The 15,372-nt window shown below is 36.7% G+C and overlaps 3 protein-coding genes across 3 annotated transcripts in view; 1 reads left to right on the forward strand and 2 right to left on the reverse strand.

The window, feature by feature from the left end:
- LOC144628276 (uncharacterized) overlaps positions 1-15,372 on the forward strand; it is a 61,004-nt gene that overhangs the window by 38,612 nt on the left and 7,020 nt on the right. Inside the window, exons 28-35 of the mRNA XM_078486348.1 lie at positions 9,528-9,596; positions 10,802-10,891; positions 11,735-11,818; positions 12,707-12,769; positions 13,383-13,490; positions 13,839-13,928; positions 14,036-14,088; positions 15,221-15,290. Of these exons, the coding sequence (XP_078342474.1) occupies positions 9,528-9,596; positions 10,802-10,891; positions 11,735-11,818; positions 12,707-12,769; positions 13,383-13,490; positions 13,839-13,928; positions 14,036-14,088; positions 15,221-15,290 (627 nt within the window). The remainder of the gene's footprint in view (positions 1-9,527; positions 9,597-10,801; positions 10,892-11,734; positions 11,819-12,706; positions 12,770-13,382; positions 13,491-13,838; positions 13,929-14,035; positions 14,089-15,220; positions 15,291-15,372) is intronic.
- LOC144628323 (uncharacterized) overlaps positions 1-15,372 on the reverse strand; it is a 113,305-nt gene that overhangs the window by 26,785 nt on the left and 71,148 nt on the right. The gene's annotated exons all lie outside the window — the stretch shown is intronic.
- Positions 495-4,405, reverse strand: LOC144628706 (adenosine receptor A3-like). Its single transcript, XM_078486832.1, has 2 exons — positions 3,043-4,405; positions 495-587 (listed from the first exon to the last, which is right to left on the reverse strand). Exon 1 carries the CDS (start codon positions 4,259-4,261, stop codon positions 3,350-3,352), a length of 912 nt encoding a protein of 303 aa, XP_078342958.1. The 5' UTR covers positions 4,262-4,405; the 3' UTR covers positions 495-587; positions 3,043-3,349.

A 15,372-nucleotide genomic window follows, 5' to 3' on the forward strand; every position in this document is an offset into this window, starting at 1 on the left:
CAAATACTTCCTATAGTCGGCAATTTTCGTTGTAGGAGACATCAGTAGCTTACAAAATGACAGTTCATTGCGTAAAAAACAAAACAATATTTCAAATGGGACACCTGCAAAGGAGGGAAAAGCAATGCCCTTTAATCAAATACTTTTATTTCTCGTGAATATGCTCTTTCGTTATTTCTGAGTTGCCACTTGCTTCTCTTTCTAATAGAAAAACGGTTTTCGGTGAAAACTGACTCATTCATATGGAAATAAGTTTGGGTTAAAAAAATTAGCCAGTGATCTCGATCTCGTCCAGACAAGACGAACCAACTGACATTTTTAACTACATGTGAATGAACATTTGGGCAAACTCATCAAGCTCCATACTTTTGAAACTCGCCATTTGTCCTTTTCTCGAACTTATGAAGTCATGTTTTTCTTGAAGAAAGTGAATTATATATGCTGTCAGTAAATTGGTCATATTAACTCGTTTGCTAATTCAATGGTTCAATTTGCTTGTGTAGTTTCCTTCTCCAGTAAAGTTCGCCATTGTTCTTGGGTGGTCTGAAAATTAAGCTTGTCTTGAAGAGTTCTTGAAGTCGAGTATGCTCCGAAATTTAGAAGTTTTAGCTTGCAGCTTTGATAGTGAGTTAGTGATTTTATATGTCACCGATAACACATCCGCTTGTGCTTTGTAAGTGTTTCTTGCAGGACTTCCTATTTATTTTTAAAGGAATGAATGTTTGTTTTTAACTTGATAGATCTGTCAGTTGGTGAGATATCAAAACTGAGCTTGTTCTTTTTTGTTTTGGGAAACTGTCGGTAACCTGTCGGTGGCCTGTCGGTAGTCTGTTGGTAACCTGTCGGCCGACTATTGACCGACAGTCGGTTAGCGGGAGCTGTTCTTCACAATTACCCAATAAAGACTGAAAACATAGATCGGTCACATATCATAGCGAAGAGGTCTGAAAATTACTGCCGTTGTTTAGGTGTAGAGTCTTATCAAGTCTATCGATAGATATTACAGCTGTAGACCGTTTTTCCTCTTATTAATTAAAATAAATTTACCTAATTTTGTTGTCATGCACGTAGCACATCGTGCGGCTTAATTATTGAAAATTCTTCATAATCGTGATCGACTTGTCAAAGGTACAGACGTGTATTGAGTAAGCAGGAAAATAGTATTTCTTCTTGTGTGTGTGTGTTTGTGTGTGCGGGTTCAGGAACACACAAAACTGATCCATATGCATTAACACGTTGTAAGATTCTAAACTATACATACATACACAGTTTTAGAGCCGGGCACAGTTGTTTTCTAATTATCTAATGTATTAGTTTTTCACTGGTGACAATTAGCATCGGTTGTGTTTAATCAGACTTCAAAGTTTGACAAGCATGGCCATTAACCTGGTTTGAACGAAAATGGCAGATAACGTTAGGGATGTGCGCAATTCACTTTGAACTGGCGATAGATTAAATTGTATTCTGCAGCAAGATGAATAGAATTACATGTATATTCCGCAGCTAAGAGGTTTCAACCTTTGGAGGACAAAACGTTTCTTCTAAGAAAGGCATTTTGAATTTCTTTCGAAAATTTAAACTTCTTTTTCTTTTTCACCTACACATGGAAGCGGAATTTTGTAGAGAAAGTAAATTCTTGGCTTGCCAATGCTGCCAGACTACGTGGTCCAAAATATTTGTTTTGCGAGAAGCAATTAAATAAAAAGTTTACCTTTAAGAGTGTGAAAAATTTGACATGTAAAGCTCAGATAGGACACACAAGGAATCAATTTTGTCAAATGACAAGATAATCATCAGTGTTTATTACCGGAAAATTGTAGAAAAAATGGCTCTGCTCTTAAAAGTGTGAACAAAAAGGCCGTAAATATTAAAAGGTGGGCTTTCTCAAAGTCGTTTCCTTCTGGTTCAGAAGGCCTGCTCTCTCGTGCTCCGCTTTCCTTCAGCTCAACTTGAAAGCAAGTCTAATTGAACGGTAAATATAGTGGTTTTAATTGACAAAATAAACATTTGTCGTTGCGTAGTCTGGTAGCGTGGGCAAGTCAAGAATTAATTTTCTCAAACACTTCCCCTTACAAGTGCAGGTGATCTGAAATCGAAATTTAAGTTTCTCGTAAACATTTAGCTTAAAGATGCTTTGAAAATTTCCAAAATAACTATACGAGGCTTTGCCAGCCTACAGTTCATCAATTCAGTGAAAATAAAACTTTAGTCAAATGAAAGTCAGTATTTTTTTTAGTATTTTTCACAACAGTGCTTGCACTGGAAATAATTCCACTGAGTTCTAATGCCAAGTGGATTATGAAACGCATTTTTATTTCTGTCCTTTCAACTACAATCATAATGTTTTTTTATAATTACGGAATAGAACCTTAGTCACTGTGGTTGCGTATGTTGTGAGTTTGTCTATGTGGTTGTTCTTTCGACTGCACCAGATGTCCTTGTGTTTTGTTGAGTTTTGCTGCGTTGTGTTTATATCGGCAAGAAACACTCTGAATCTAACTCAGCCCAGCTTTATAAATGATCGAGCATCAGTGAATTGTTGGAGGTATCTGACTAAATGATATGATAATGACCATTCTCAATGACTCAGTTAATTTATCCATTTCTTAAAGACGGCTTTTTCAGCTCTCATGAAGAAGCAATTTCCATATTTCGAAGATTTCTTTGTGTCTTTTTCAAATTAAATGAACGATATGTCGCGATATTTCAGTTAAGTCATTTTTCTAATATATTCAAAATTACTTTGAAACTAAACGAAACGTTAAAAAATAATAGTTTTCTAAGGAAGAATAGCCACGGTAATAGAAAGAAAATAATAAATAAAAAATAAACAAGAATGAATACGACTGAGGAAGATTGAGGGGGATAACAAACGACGAAGCTGAAAAATTTGACCGGATTTTATTTAACATTCTGTGTTAACTTTTCAAACAAATTATCACACTTACTTGATTACAATCCTTAATTTAGCAAAAGTTTTAACTCTGGTAAAGGTCACAATAAATCGGCATAAACTGTTAAATGTCTGTTGTGGAACATAACATCGCGTTTACATTTATTAAAGTTTTCTCATCGGTGGCTTAGCATGGTAGCTAAATTAAAGTGTTAAAGTTAAAACAAAGTGGCTGCTTCACTGTTTGAGCCAGATGGATATGTATTGGATGGCTCATCTTCGTCTACAGTTTTGCAGTTTATCGTTCGTAATCTTGCGCTGTCTCAATCTTTTCCAGTTCGATTAAATTGAAGGCAATTTTGAACATTGTAAGAAATATATTTGGCTTTTTTTCACGCTATTTGGACACTGTCATTTGTACTTTGCAACTTAACGTCGTTCTACAGAACTTGTCTTTTAAAAACAGTAAAGCTGCCTGATTGCGCCTTTAACTGCTTGTTTCACTTCTCTGATTTTCCAACAGTACAAGATCGGGTTAAGAGATGAATTTAAAAAGATTAGAGTCTCTGTAGCTATCAAAGCCACGAAATGTTCAATTCGATTCCCGTTTAGTACAACTACAATTACCCACGGAACATAGCAGGCAACTAATGCCAACTGCACCCACATAATGCTGGAAACTGTCTTTTTGTATCTTGCTATGTTTAGTGGAAGTCCTTCTCCGTTCTGTTGTCCGTGGGGGACATTGTTTTGAACTTGGGCTTGTTGATGACGTAGTTTGAGGTGGATCCTCGTGTTACAGAAAATAGAAGTTACGAGACAAAGTATTAAGACAACAGAGGCTACCTTAATGGCGATATCTCCATTCCACACCCGGAGCCATCCAACTGAAGCAGCAAATAGCCAGAAACAAGTTATGACTACACGAACTCGCCTTAATGTTACGGTATGTCTGTATCTCAGTCCCAGCAACAGTGCGAGAAGTCTGTCCACACTAATTGCTGTCGATGTGAAGACAGATACTCCACACAAAATAAAAGCTGAAGCTGAATAAACTTTGAAAATATAGAACAAAACAGTGCCGTTGATTTTTTTAATACCAGACATAATTTCGGTTGTGAATAGTGGTTGTACAATAAGACCAACGCAAAGATCAGTGACCGCCAGACATCGAAAGAAACGTTTTGTCGGGGAATGAATAGAAGAGACATTCTTCAGAGCCACAAGGATCAGAGTATTGCCCACAGCAGCTGTGATAGAAAGAAAAATGTTCAAAGCTGAAAAACATGCAGCTAAGCCTACTGGTGGTGCGCTGAGTGTTTGGTTCAGTTTGCTTATGTAGTTTCCTTCTCCAGTAAAGTTCGTCATTGTTCTTGGGTGGTCTGAAAATTAAGCTTGTCTTGAAGAGTTCTTGAAGTTGAGTATGCTCCGAAATTTTTTGAAGTTTTAGCTTGCAGCTTTGTTAGTGAGCTGGTGATTTTATATGTCGCTGATAACACATCTGCTTGTGCTTTGTAAGTGTTTCTTGCAGGACTTCCTATTTAATTTAAAGGCAATGAATGGTTGTTTTTAACTTGATAGATCTGTCAGTTAGTGAGATATCAAAATTAAGATTGTGCTATTTTTCTCAGCTGTTAGAGTCCAATAAAGACCGAAAACATAGATCGGTCACATATCATAGCGAAGAGGTCTGAAAAATTACTGCCGTTATTTAGGTGTAGAGTCTTATCGAGTCTATCGATAGATGTTACAGCTGTAGACCGTTTTTCCTCTTATTAATTAAACTAAATTTACCTAATTTTGTTGTCATAAACGTAGCACATCGTGCGGCTTAATTCTTGAAAATCCTTCATAATCGTGATCGACTTGTCAAAGGTACAGACGTGTATTGAGTAAGCAGGAAAATAGTATTTCTTCTTGTGTGTGTGTGTTTGTGTGTGCGGGTTCAGCAACGCACATTACTGATCCATATGCATTAACACGGTGTAAGATTCTAAGCTATACATACATACACAGTTTTAGAGCCGGGCACAGTTGTTTTCTAATTATCTAATGTATTAGTTTTTCACTGGTGTTAATTAGCATCGGTTGTGTTTAATCAGACTTCAAGGTTTGACAGGCAGGGCCATTAACTTGGTTTGAACGAAAATGGCAGATAACGTTTGGGATGTGCTCAAATCACTTTCAACTGGCGATAAATAAAATTATATTCTCCAAGAAGTTGAATGAAATTACGTTCTGCAGCAAAATGTTCTCTACCTTTGGAAGACAAGACGTTTTTTCTAGGAAAGGCATTTTTAATGTTTTCTCGAAACTTAACTTCTTTTTTTTTTCACCTACACATGGAAGCGGAATTTTGTAGAGAAAGTAAATTCTTGACTATCCAATTCTTTCACACTGCGTGGTGCAAAATATTTGTTTTGCGAGAAGCAATTAATTTAAAATTTACCTTAGAAGTGTGGAAAATTTGACATGTGAAGCTCATACAACACACACAAAAACGAATGTTGTCAAATGACAAGATAGTCATCGATGTTTATTACAAGAATATTGTGGCAAAAATGGCTCCGCTCTGCAAAAAGTCCCAATAAAAAGCCATGAAAATAAAAAAAATGGACTTTCTCAAAGTCGTTCCCTTCTGGTTCACAAGGCCTGCTCTCTCGTGCTCCGCTTTCCTTCAGCTCAACTTGAAAGCAAGTTTAGTTGAACGGTAAATATTGTGGTTTTGACAAAATAAACATTTGTCGTTATACAGTCTGGTAGCGTAGGCAAGTCCAGAATTAATTTTTTCTAAACACTTCCCCTTACAACTGCAGGTGATCTGAAATCGAAATTTAAGTTTCTCGTACACATGTAGCTTAAAAATGCCTTGAAAATTACCAAAATGAGTATACGAGGCTTTGCCAGCCTACAGACGGAGAAATCTACAGTGGAAATAGAAATTTAGTAAAATGAAGTCATTTTTTCAGTATATTTCACAACAGTGCTTCTACTGGAGATAATTCCAGTGAGTTCTTATGCCAACTGGATTATAAAACGCATTTTTATTTTTTCTCTTTCGACTACAATCATAATGTTTTTTCATTAATTACGGAATAGAACCTTAGTCGCTGTGGTTGCATATGTTGTAGAGGTGTCCTGGTCGAGCTGGTAGTTCTTTCGTGTGCTTCAGATTTCCTTGCGTTTTGTTGAGTTGCGCTGCATTGTGTTTAAGGAAAGAAAGACTCTAACTTAAATTCAGCCCAGCTTTATAAATGAGCATCAGCGAATTGTTGTTGAAATCTTACTAAATGCTTGTAAAAGACCTGTGATTGTCTAGGCCAATGTTCATTGTAAAGGACGTAGTTAATTTATCCATTTGGTAAATACGGCTTACTCAGGCCCTATGAAGAGGCTATTTCTGAGTTTTGTTTGTGTTACTTTCTAATGAAACGAGCGATATATACACCTTATTCGATGGTTTATCATATAATACGCGCAGATATATATTATACTTTGCGTCGATCTTCACAGCTCGTCTTTAAAAACAGCAACACTGCCTGATTGTGCCTTTGACTGCTTGTTTCACTTCCCTGATTTTCCAACAGTAAAGGATCGGGTTTAGAGTCGAGTTTAAGAAGAATAGAGTCTCTACAGCTAACCAAGTCACAACAATTTCATTCACATTTAGCACAGCAACAATGCCCCACGGAACATAGCAGGCAACTAATGCCAACTGCACCCACATAATGCTGGAAACTGTCTTTTTGTATCTTGCTATGTTTAGTGGAATCCCTTCTCCGTTCTGTTGTCCGTGAGGGACATTGTTTTGTACTTGGGCTTGTTGATGTCGTAGTTTGAGGTGGATCCTCGTGTAACAGAAAATGGAAGTTACCAGGCAAAGTATTAAGCCAATAGGAGTTGCCTTATAAGCGATACTTCTTCTCCACACCCAGAGCAATCCACTTGAAATAGCAATTAGCCAAAAGCAAGTTATGACTACACGAACTCGCCTCAATGTTACGACATGTCTGTATCTCAGTCCCAGCAACAGTGCGAGAAGTCTGTCCACACTTATTGCTGCCGACACCAAGCTAGATACTGTACACAAAATATAACCTGAAGCTCCCCAAACGTTGTTAACGTAGAACAGCACATTGACTTTCATATTTATTATACGAGACATGATACGGACAGCATAAAGGGGTTGTATAATAAGACCAACGGAAAGATCAGTGACCGCCAGACATCGAAAGAAAAGTTTTGTCGGAGGATGAATAGAAGAAACATTCTTCAGTGCATAAAGGATCAGAGCATTGCCCACAGCAGCGATGATGGAAAGAAAAATGTTGAAAGCTGAAAAAAATTCAACTACGCCTGCTGGTGGTGCGCTGAGTGCTTGGTTCGGTTCAGTGCTTGTGTAGTTTCCTTCTCCAGTAAAGTTCGCCATTGCTGTTGGGTGGTCAGAAAGTTATGCTTGCCTGGGAGAGTGCTTGAAGTTGAGAAAGTTCCAAAGCTTTAAGAAAATAACATTAGCTTTCTTCTTTGTTATTTGAGATGATGATTTCATATGTCACTGAAAACACGCCCACCTGTGCTAATAACGTGTATATTAACATAGTGGACGTTTTATAATATTAGGAAAAAACAGCTCTGCTTTGCTCCACTCTGCTTAAAATTCCAAAATCCCTGTGAAAAGGTGAAGGTAAAGTTTATTGTCGATTATTGTTTTTGACAAAATAAAAAAATATTTTTGTTGTGCATTTTGGTAGTGTGGACATTAGCCAAGAATTCATTTTCTCTAAACACTTCCGCTTATTTTGACAAGTGCAGGTGGTTTGAACATGGATCTTAAAAATGCCCTTTCTAGGTAAAAGTTTCGTCTGTACAAGTTAATAACGGGCTGTCGACATATTCACTTGTTGCCTTAACTGGACGTTTAGGACAAAACGTTCTCTGTCGTTAATTCAAAATTTGAACATGCAATGTTTGATGTTAATTGCGTGTTGTCGTTTCGTGATGTTAAGAGCGTGTTTTGACATCCGTGTTGACTTCAGGATGCTACCGACGGGTGGTTCCATTTAAGGCAAACGGCAAATATTTGTTTATACTGCCAAGACTTGACAATTTATAAATAAACTATGCGAGACTTACCAGCCTACAGTTTTTTCATTTTAGAAACCTGCAGTGGGAATAAAAAACTTTGTAAAATGAAAGTTATTTATTTTAGTATATTTCAGAACAGTTCTTCAACTGGAATTAATTCTGTCACCAAGTTCTGATACCAACTAGATTGTGAAGCGCATTTTTATTTTCACCCTTTCGACTACAATCATATCTTTTTTTTTCATTAATTCTGGAATAGAACCTTAGTCACTGAGAGTGCATATGTTGTAAAGTTGAGCTGATGTAGTTGGTAGTTCTTTCGAGTACAGCAGATGTCCTCGTGTTTTGTTGAGTTGCGCTGCGTTGTGTTAAAGAAAAGAAAGAAAGACTCCTACTTAAACTCAGCCCAGCTTTATAAAAATATATATATTATATAATATATTAATGCTGAAGAGGAGCCGACGATTTGCTAAGATTCCCTCGAGGGGAAGTTTGTATTTAAGTGGCTAATGTTTATTCACAAGAGTGTATTTCCATATTTCCGAGATTTTTGTGTCACTATTAATTAGAGTGAGCGCTATTTCACGGTATTTTAAGTCGTTTTTCTGATATACAAAATTACTTCCAAATTTAAGGGAATACTAAAAATTAATAATGGATTAATAAAATTAATGGATGGTTACGACTGTCAAAGGTAAAGAGGAATACGAACTGCAAATTGATCTTAAAATAAAACAGAAGATCTATTCACACACTGCAAAAGCTTTCGTGTGAAAATGAGTTTGATATATATAAAAATAAGCCTGAAATATCCCGCAGTCGTCTTTTCGTTTCTTAATCCTTGTGAATTGTGAAAATTAAAAATTTCCACCATACACATACGAATATTGAGTTATCTAAAATTGATGTTTTCGCTGATTCAAGGCCGAAAATTTATGTGCAGAAGCTGAAAGGGTTGTTCGGGGCGGTCTTTTACTGTTCCTTTTAGTTAATATTTGTTTAAAAACTGGCATACCGATATATGCAGTGTTTATTTCATCGAACTTGCACAAAAACCGGCCTTGTTTTTTCATTGTCTGCTTATGTTCGATTCCAAAACACTTTTTCTTCTCGGAGACAAAATCTTCGTGCGCAACAAATGCTGCGTGTGTTTGAAAACCCAAATTATATTGCCAAAAACCACAAAATATACAAATAAAGTAAATAAAAATATTCTACAAAGCAAAATAGAACGAGTATTTTGTGGAAGAAGTACAGGATTACACGGATGAAAGTGGTTTACAGTTCATCAAATTTGATTTTGTGACAGGATGTTAAGAAATCAAACGTTCCATTCTGGCGAAATTTCAGTTGAATCTTTAGTCCGATACATTTCTATTAGGTCCTATTACATGTAAAGTTGATGTTTCTTTGCTTTACCGACCGTCCCTGTAGTTTGGAACACCCTCTTTCCCATTCCCCTTCCCTACCCTCATTTCGAACCAAGCAACAAAACAAAGGCAGTGAAAACTTATTTTTTTTATTTATTATTTTTTTTTTTTTATAACAGGCCCACCAAAAACGGATCACAGTTCTGGAAACCGAATTCAGTACCAAGGAAACGAAATTACAAGAACAGGTAAATTACCTTTTTTACATTTCTCATGTGTTTCATTAAGCCTGGTTTTAATTTTGTTGAGGCTGCTTTTCAATCTACCCTAATTACTCGAAGCGACTATTTAATGAAAAGTTTTTGAGCGATTTTTGATTGAGTGACATAAAACCAAAACCAAAGTAAAGACTTTGGCCAATTACAAAAGACATAGACAATCCAGTGAACCAATCAAAACTCGAAGCAATTGCTTGTAGCTGACACGAAGCGCGGGAAAACGCATGTGAGTGAGTCACGATTGATTTTAGTCTCAGTTCTGATTGGTTCCGAAAAGTGTGCGAGTGTTTTAAGGCCCCGTCCACACTGACCCAGATAAATTTAAAAACGCATCTTTTTTCCCCGGTTAACCCAACCGTTCACACTGAATCGGCGTTTTCGGTCACCGAAAACGGGGCTTTTCAAAAACGCTCACCAATGAAGCGTACCGTTTTCAAATTTACCCGGGTTAATGTGGACGGAAAACATTTTACGCGGCGTTTTCAAATTTCTTCGTTTTCAAATTTACCCGGATCAGTGTGGACGGGGCCTAAGTTAATCACAAAGCACATCAATGCAGGATCAAAGCAAACGCGAATTACTTCGACATTCAATTGAAAATTGCTCTAATAGTCGTTGTGTATACTATATTTAAACCGTCAGCTACACATGTTAGATTTCAATTGGGTGTCGTAAAACCAGTAACAAAGTAATTTTAATGGCGAATCACAACAAACATGAAGAACACATTGAACCAATGACAGCTGGAAGAAAATACGCGCAACTGGCTCCAAGCGCGGGAAAACGCACGTGACCAAGTCGTGAATAGTTCTGGTCTTGCATCTGATTGGTTGACTTAGTTTTCAATCTTACGACCTGGGTTTCCACGGGAGTTCCTTGCCACGGCCAGGTGGATCAGCCATATTTTACATCGGCCGTTGTTTTTATCGATCAATTGAGTGTTGAAGGTAATACGGATGTACTTTGGTTTTGCTCTACTACGCTCAGCGATTGGTTCAAAATCTTGCGCCACCTGATTCTCCTTTCTGAAAACTACACCTTTCTTTTCGTGTTAGTTCTCAGAATTTGGGTGTTACATTAAGATAGTAGCTATCGCAGTATCATTTGAGGATTACTTTAACAACTGTTAAGATCATTTTGGCTTATACCTTTTTTGATCTTATTTTGTTTAAAAGCTTGCTGAGCAAGAAAAAATTGCTGGTGAACTGCAAACTTCTTTAGAGCAAAAGGATGAGAGAATGAACGGAATGCAGAGAAAAATTGAGGTAGGTGATTTGCTGAAAAAAAAAACTGTTGGTATCGTTGAATTTTTTAAAAATAGATGGGAACAACATTTTGAGAAGATTAAGTATATGCTAGCTAGATCATAGTGAAACTAACAGCATTGGTGATTTTATAGAATAGCACTCAACAAATAAAGGCCAACCAACCAAAATGAGGAACAATTTCTTGCAAGTTGTAACAACTCGTAAGAGAAGTAGACATGAGCTTAACTTTGTACAACTTGTTGCCGCGATCTACAATACGGGAGTAAGGCCAAGGCCAAACATCGAACTTCACATGAGATGAACTAAATTGCAATTTTTTTCGACCCAAACAGGTAAAGCTTGACCGTTGGGTCAAACGTCGAAAATAATTCGTCAAACCGACCGTCGAACCAAATTCAGAGCAGCGAGAACGACTATTTCGAGGCTAAAATTTAATTAAGATACAAATTTGAAATTTATTTATTTAGTTCGTTTCATGACAAAGATCGACGTTTGTCCCACAGTCGATCTTCACACGTTCTATCCCTCTGAAGCAAACGGATAGAACATGTTGGTCGATCTTAATTCATTCGGGCGAACTCAACTAAGTCAAATATCGAACTTATCATCAACTTAAGTCGCTCAGTTTAGTTGGTTTCATGTGAAGTCCGACGTTTGGCCCGGGTCTAATACCCGTAAAAGCCCTTTTCAACTTGTCATGCAACATTGTGGCAACATTGTTGAAATTCGCGTGGTTATAATGGTGGCGAAGATGGAAATCTGTGCTTTTACTGTAATACTGGATTTTATTTATCAATTGTAATTTTACTTTAGTTATTTTACTGTTTTTGTTTATTACAGGTTTTGGAGGAAGAGGTTAAAAAAGAATGTGCAAGTTGCAAGAATTACGAAGCACAACTTTGTAAAATGCAAAAAGCTTCTAAGGTAAAGTGACTACTGAACAACCCTGTCTCGCTAATCATATATGCAGTTTGCTACAATAGTTGTATCGCTTAAATTGTTTCAATAACTGTTAATAGTCGCAAATCCTAGTCGAGGTAACTAAGTGCTTTCGATCTCCTATTAAAGGGACTATTTCACGGATTTTAGCCAAATTTAGGCATGGGAAATGACCATCAAATTCGGTGAAATACAAAAATAACCGTTTAAAACAGTAAATGAACATTTCACTGACACAGCAAAGAAGGTACGGATGGACAAAAGCGACGAAGATTGAAACGGATTGTGATTGGGTTTACGAAATACTGTTGGGCTGAACAGTTTTCAAAGACAATCTCGGTTGCTTGTAACTTTAAGTTATAACGCCCGGGAGATACATTTGGTTGTAATGAAGCTATGATTTTGTCGTTTAACTCATAGAAGCAATTTCTTTGGAAACATTAAGGTTCATAGCGAGTATTTGGCAAAACTTAATAAAATAAACTTAACTCAGCCGTGACACAGGTCTTTAACAAATCGAAAATGGCGTTACCACTTCAAATCTTCTATCTTGTCACGCAAGTTCGTCACCACAGAAGTATAAATATTGCGTGACACAAGATTGGACGCGTGCGAACCAGTCAGGGTTGAAATACACTTTTACATTTAAATCCCGTTGCTTAGCAGCGTTACGTATTATTGTTGCATCATACTGACGTGACTGTTTTCGGAGTATTAGCGATGTTCATGTTAGTTGTTGATTGGACAACAAAAGTCGGAAACTGCTTGGGTACTTCGGGAAACGCCGTTTGTTCGTCGGTTGAAATCGTGTTATTGTTATGGCACAAAACAGTTCTCATGCTCATAGCTGAGGTGTCTCGATTTTGCTCACAGGAACAACAAGAGAAAATAACTCGACTTGAGAAGGAACATGAAGATGCTCGAAGCGATATCAAGGTAACGTTATTAAAAAAAAATGTCAAACGCATTAAGACGGAATCCGTTAGTAAATCGAGTAATATTAAATTTGGTTGGACAAAAATCGAGTACCAGAATAATTTAAATCCTATTGCGTTATTTTCTACACTTTTTAAAAGCTAAAGATGTAAGTATTAATCCGTGATAACACCAACAACAATTTCTTATCACAGCCTGAGAAAATGAATTTCACAAGAACCATGTAAACTATAAGTAAAATTTCAGGTGTAGCTATTTGATTCAATGGAATTCAGTGGAACTTCGAAATTTGTTTTTGGTGTTGTTAGAAATGATATTTTTTTATAGGATATTTATACGATTTTGTTTCTCCGTTTACTTCTTAGTTTTAGCTTAAATTGATAAAATATTTCAAACACCCAAACACCTCAAAGTTCGTCAAAAATAATGCGTTTCATGTCGCATTTTTGTTAAAAACAATTGGTACTGAAATGCGATGAAACACTCTCTCTTGTGTTTGTTATATAACGAGAAAAGCCTGCTATCTTTAATCCCCCCTTTCCAAAAATGTAAATATGAAAATTTGAATAGATAAAAACATTGCTTAATTGGTAGCCGGTTTTTTCGTTTCCAGGACCTTCAGAGCCAAGTCACAGCTGGAGAGGAGGAACTGGGGCAAGTTAAGAGACAAGCGGAAGAAACCGAGGGCAATTTGAGGCAAACTGTAGAACAGCTCAATGAAGTAAGTTTGTTGTTCATAATCCGTCTCAATCTTATTCATCCTTGTTTCTTTTCAGTTTTTTATTACTTCTTTGTTGTTTTTCTACCTTAATAAACTGTTATTTTGAAGTTTTCTTCAAAATGAACATAAATTTGTACTTGTTCTTAAAATTTGTGTTCCCAACCGTATTTGAAAGTATGGTCGTGAGAAGACCAGACACTATAGGACTGTTTTATAGTTTTTAGCGAAGCGAAACGTCTTTTATTACTTTCGCTAATTTATGTATTGAAAATTTAGAGCAATGTATCAAAAAGGTAAAAACTTAAGATCTTCCTATTTCTTTAACTGACATTTTTTTCTTCTTGCCAGGCAAAGAATTCGTTAGAGACACAAGTATTGAATCTGGATGGCGAGTTGAGGGCTGCACGGGAACAAACACAGAAAACAAAAGAAGAAAAGGTATAGTATTTGATTTGGAGGGAAGTAACCGGCTAAGAAAATTCACTAATAATTATGTAGTAGTAACGCTTAGGGGATGTTTTAATTAACCAATTTTTATTTGTCAGGATTCCCTTGAACAAGAATTAGAGAGTCAAAGAGATGCTTTTAATGGGCTAAGGTAACTAAAATACTACGGTCAACTCTCTCTAAAACGGACACCGTCGGGACCGGCTTCAACTGTCTGTTTTAGAGAGGTGTCCGTCTTATAGGGAGTTTAGTTACAGTAAAGTGACTGAAAACGGCAAGGACGGGACCAACACTAGGTGTCCGTCTTATAGAGGTGTCCGTTGAGAGAATTGACTACCAATATATCTATCATGCACAGTCCTAGAAACAATTCGTTTTGAAACGAAACGAAACCACATTATTTCACTCCGACTTGCTTGCGGTTAGCTTTTACTCCGTACCCCGCTTTGCTTGCGGCTAGTTTCACCCGGTTTGCTTGCGGTTAGCTTTTATTTGTTGGTTAGGGTTTCGTTCCGTGTTTTAGTACATGCCGTTCTTGATGTACCTTGTCTGTATGGCATGCAGATAGTGAAGGCACGAAGTGGTATGAAAAGGGGCTATAAAAAGGTTGGGTGACTGTCAAAAGTATAATCATTTGAAACCCATGCACGGGTTAAATTTCAATTCTTTATGTTTGGTTTGGATGGAAGAGACAAAAACAGACATAAACCTTATTGTTACTTAATTTCGCGGGACTTAATTTTTTGCGATTTAAAATCGCGAAATTAAAAACCCGCGAAAACCTTTTTTAACGTTTTTAACGTATTTTAATGCTTTTAACGTATTTTTTGGCTAAATCGCGAAAGTTAAGTCCCGCGAAATATGCCCGTTGCATTTTCGCGAAATAAAGTTCCCGCGAAAATAAGTTACAATAACCTAGAAGGAACACCATTGACTAATTTCTAAACTTGATTGTTCAGTGAAATCCAGCCTTACAACAACCCGTTAACACGACCACCCCCTTTTTTATGACTATTTCTTTTTGCCCAAATAAAAGTTATCACTAATTTTCTTATTTAAAAACCCCTTAAATACAACCATCGCGTTTATACCATCGCGCATAGAGTCGACCTCTAATAGTATTAAACTTGAATGTCATCTGCTGTAGCTCACGCAAAACTGGGATCAAGCACGAGTATTAGTAGTAGAAGTCTATATTAACAATAAATGATACAAAAGCATTAGCTTAGAATTTGTTACGAACTTTAAAGTGCTTGGAAATTTATTATTTTCCTATCTTTTAGAGTTTCATTGCAAACAAGAATAGCAGAGGTAGAGAAAACCCTCGCAGCAGAACAAGAAGCCAAGGAGAAGGTAAAGAATGTTTGGCAACTTTTTGTTGTTGTTGTTTTTAGTCCCAGCCAATGAAAAAGACAGGAAAGGTATTGTGCACACT

The sequence above is a fragment of the Oculina patagonica genome, chromosome 10 (assembly GCF_052425735.1).
Source record: "Oculina patagonica isolate OP01 chromosome 10, crgOcupat, whole genome shotgun sequence".
NCBI classification, from domain to species: Eukaryota; Metazoa; Cnidaria; class Anthozoa; order Scleractinia; family Oculinidae; genus Oculina; species Oculina patagonica.

Excerpts from the sequence above, each read along its gene's own strand:
- LOC144628706 (XM_078486832.1), bottom strand. The coding sequence starts at position 4,261 with ATGACGAACTTTACTGGAGAAGGAAACTACATAAGCAAACTGAACCAA.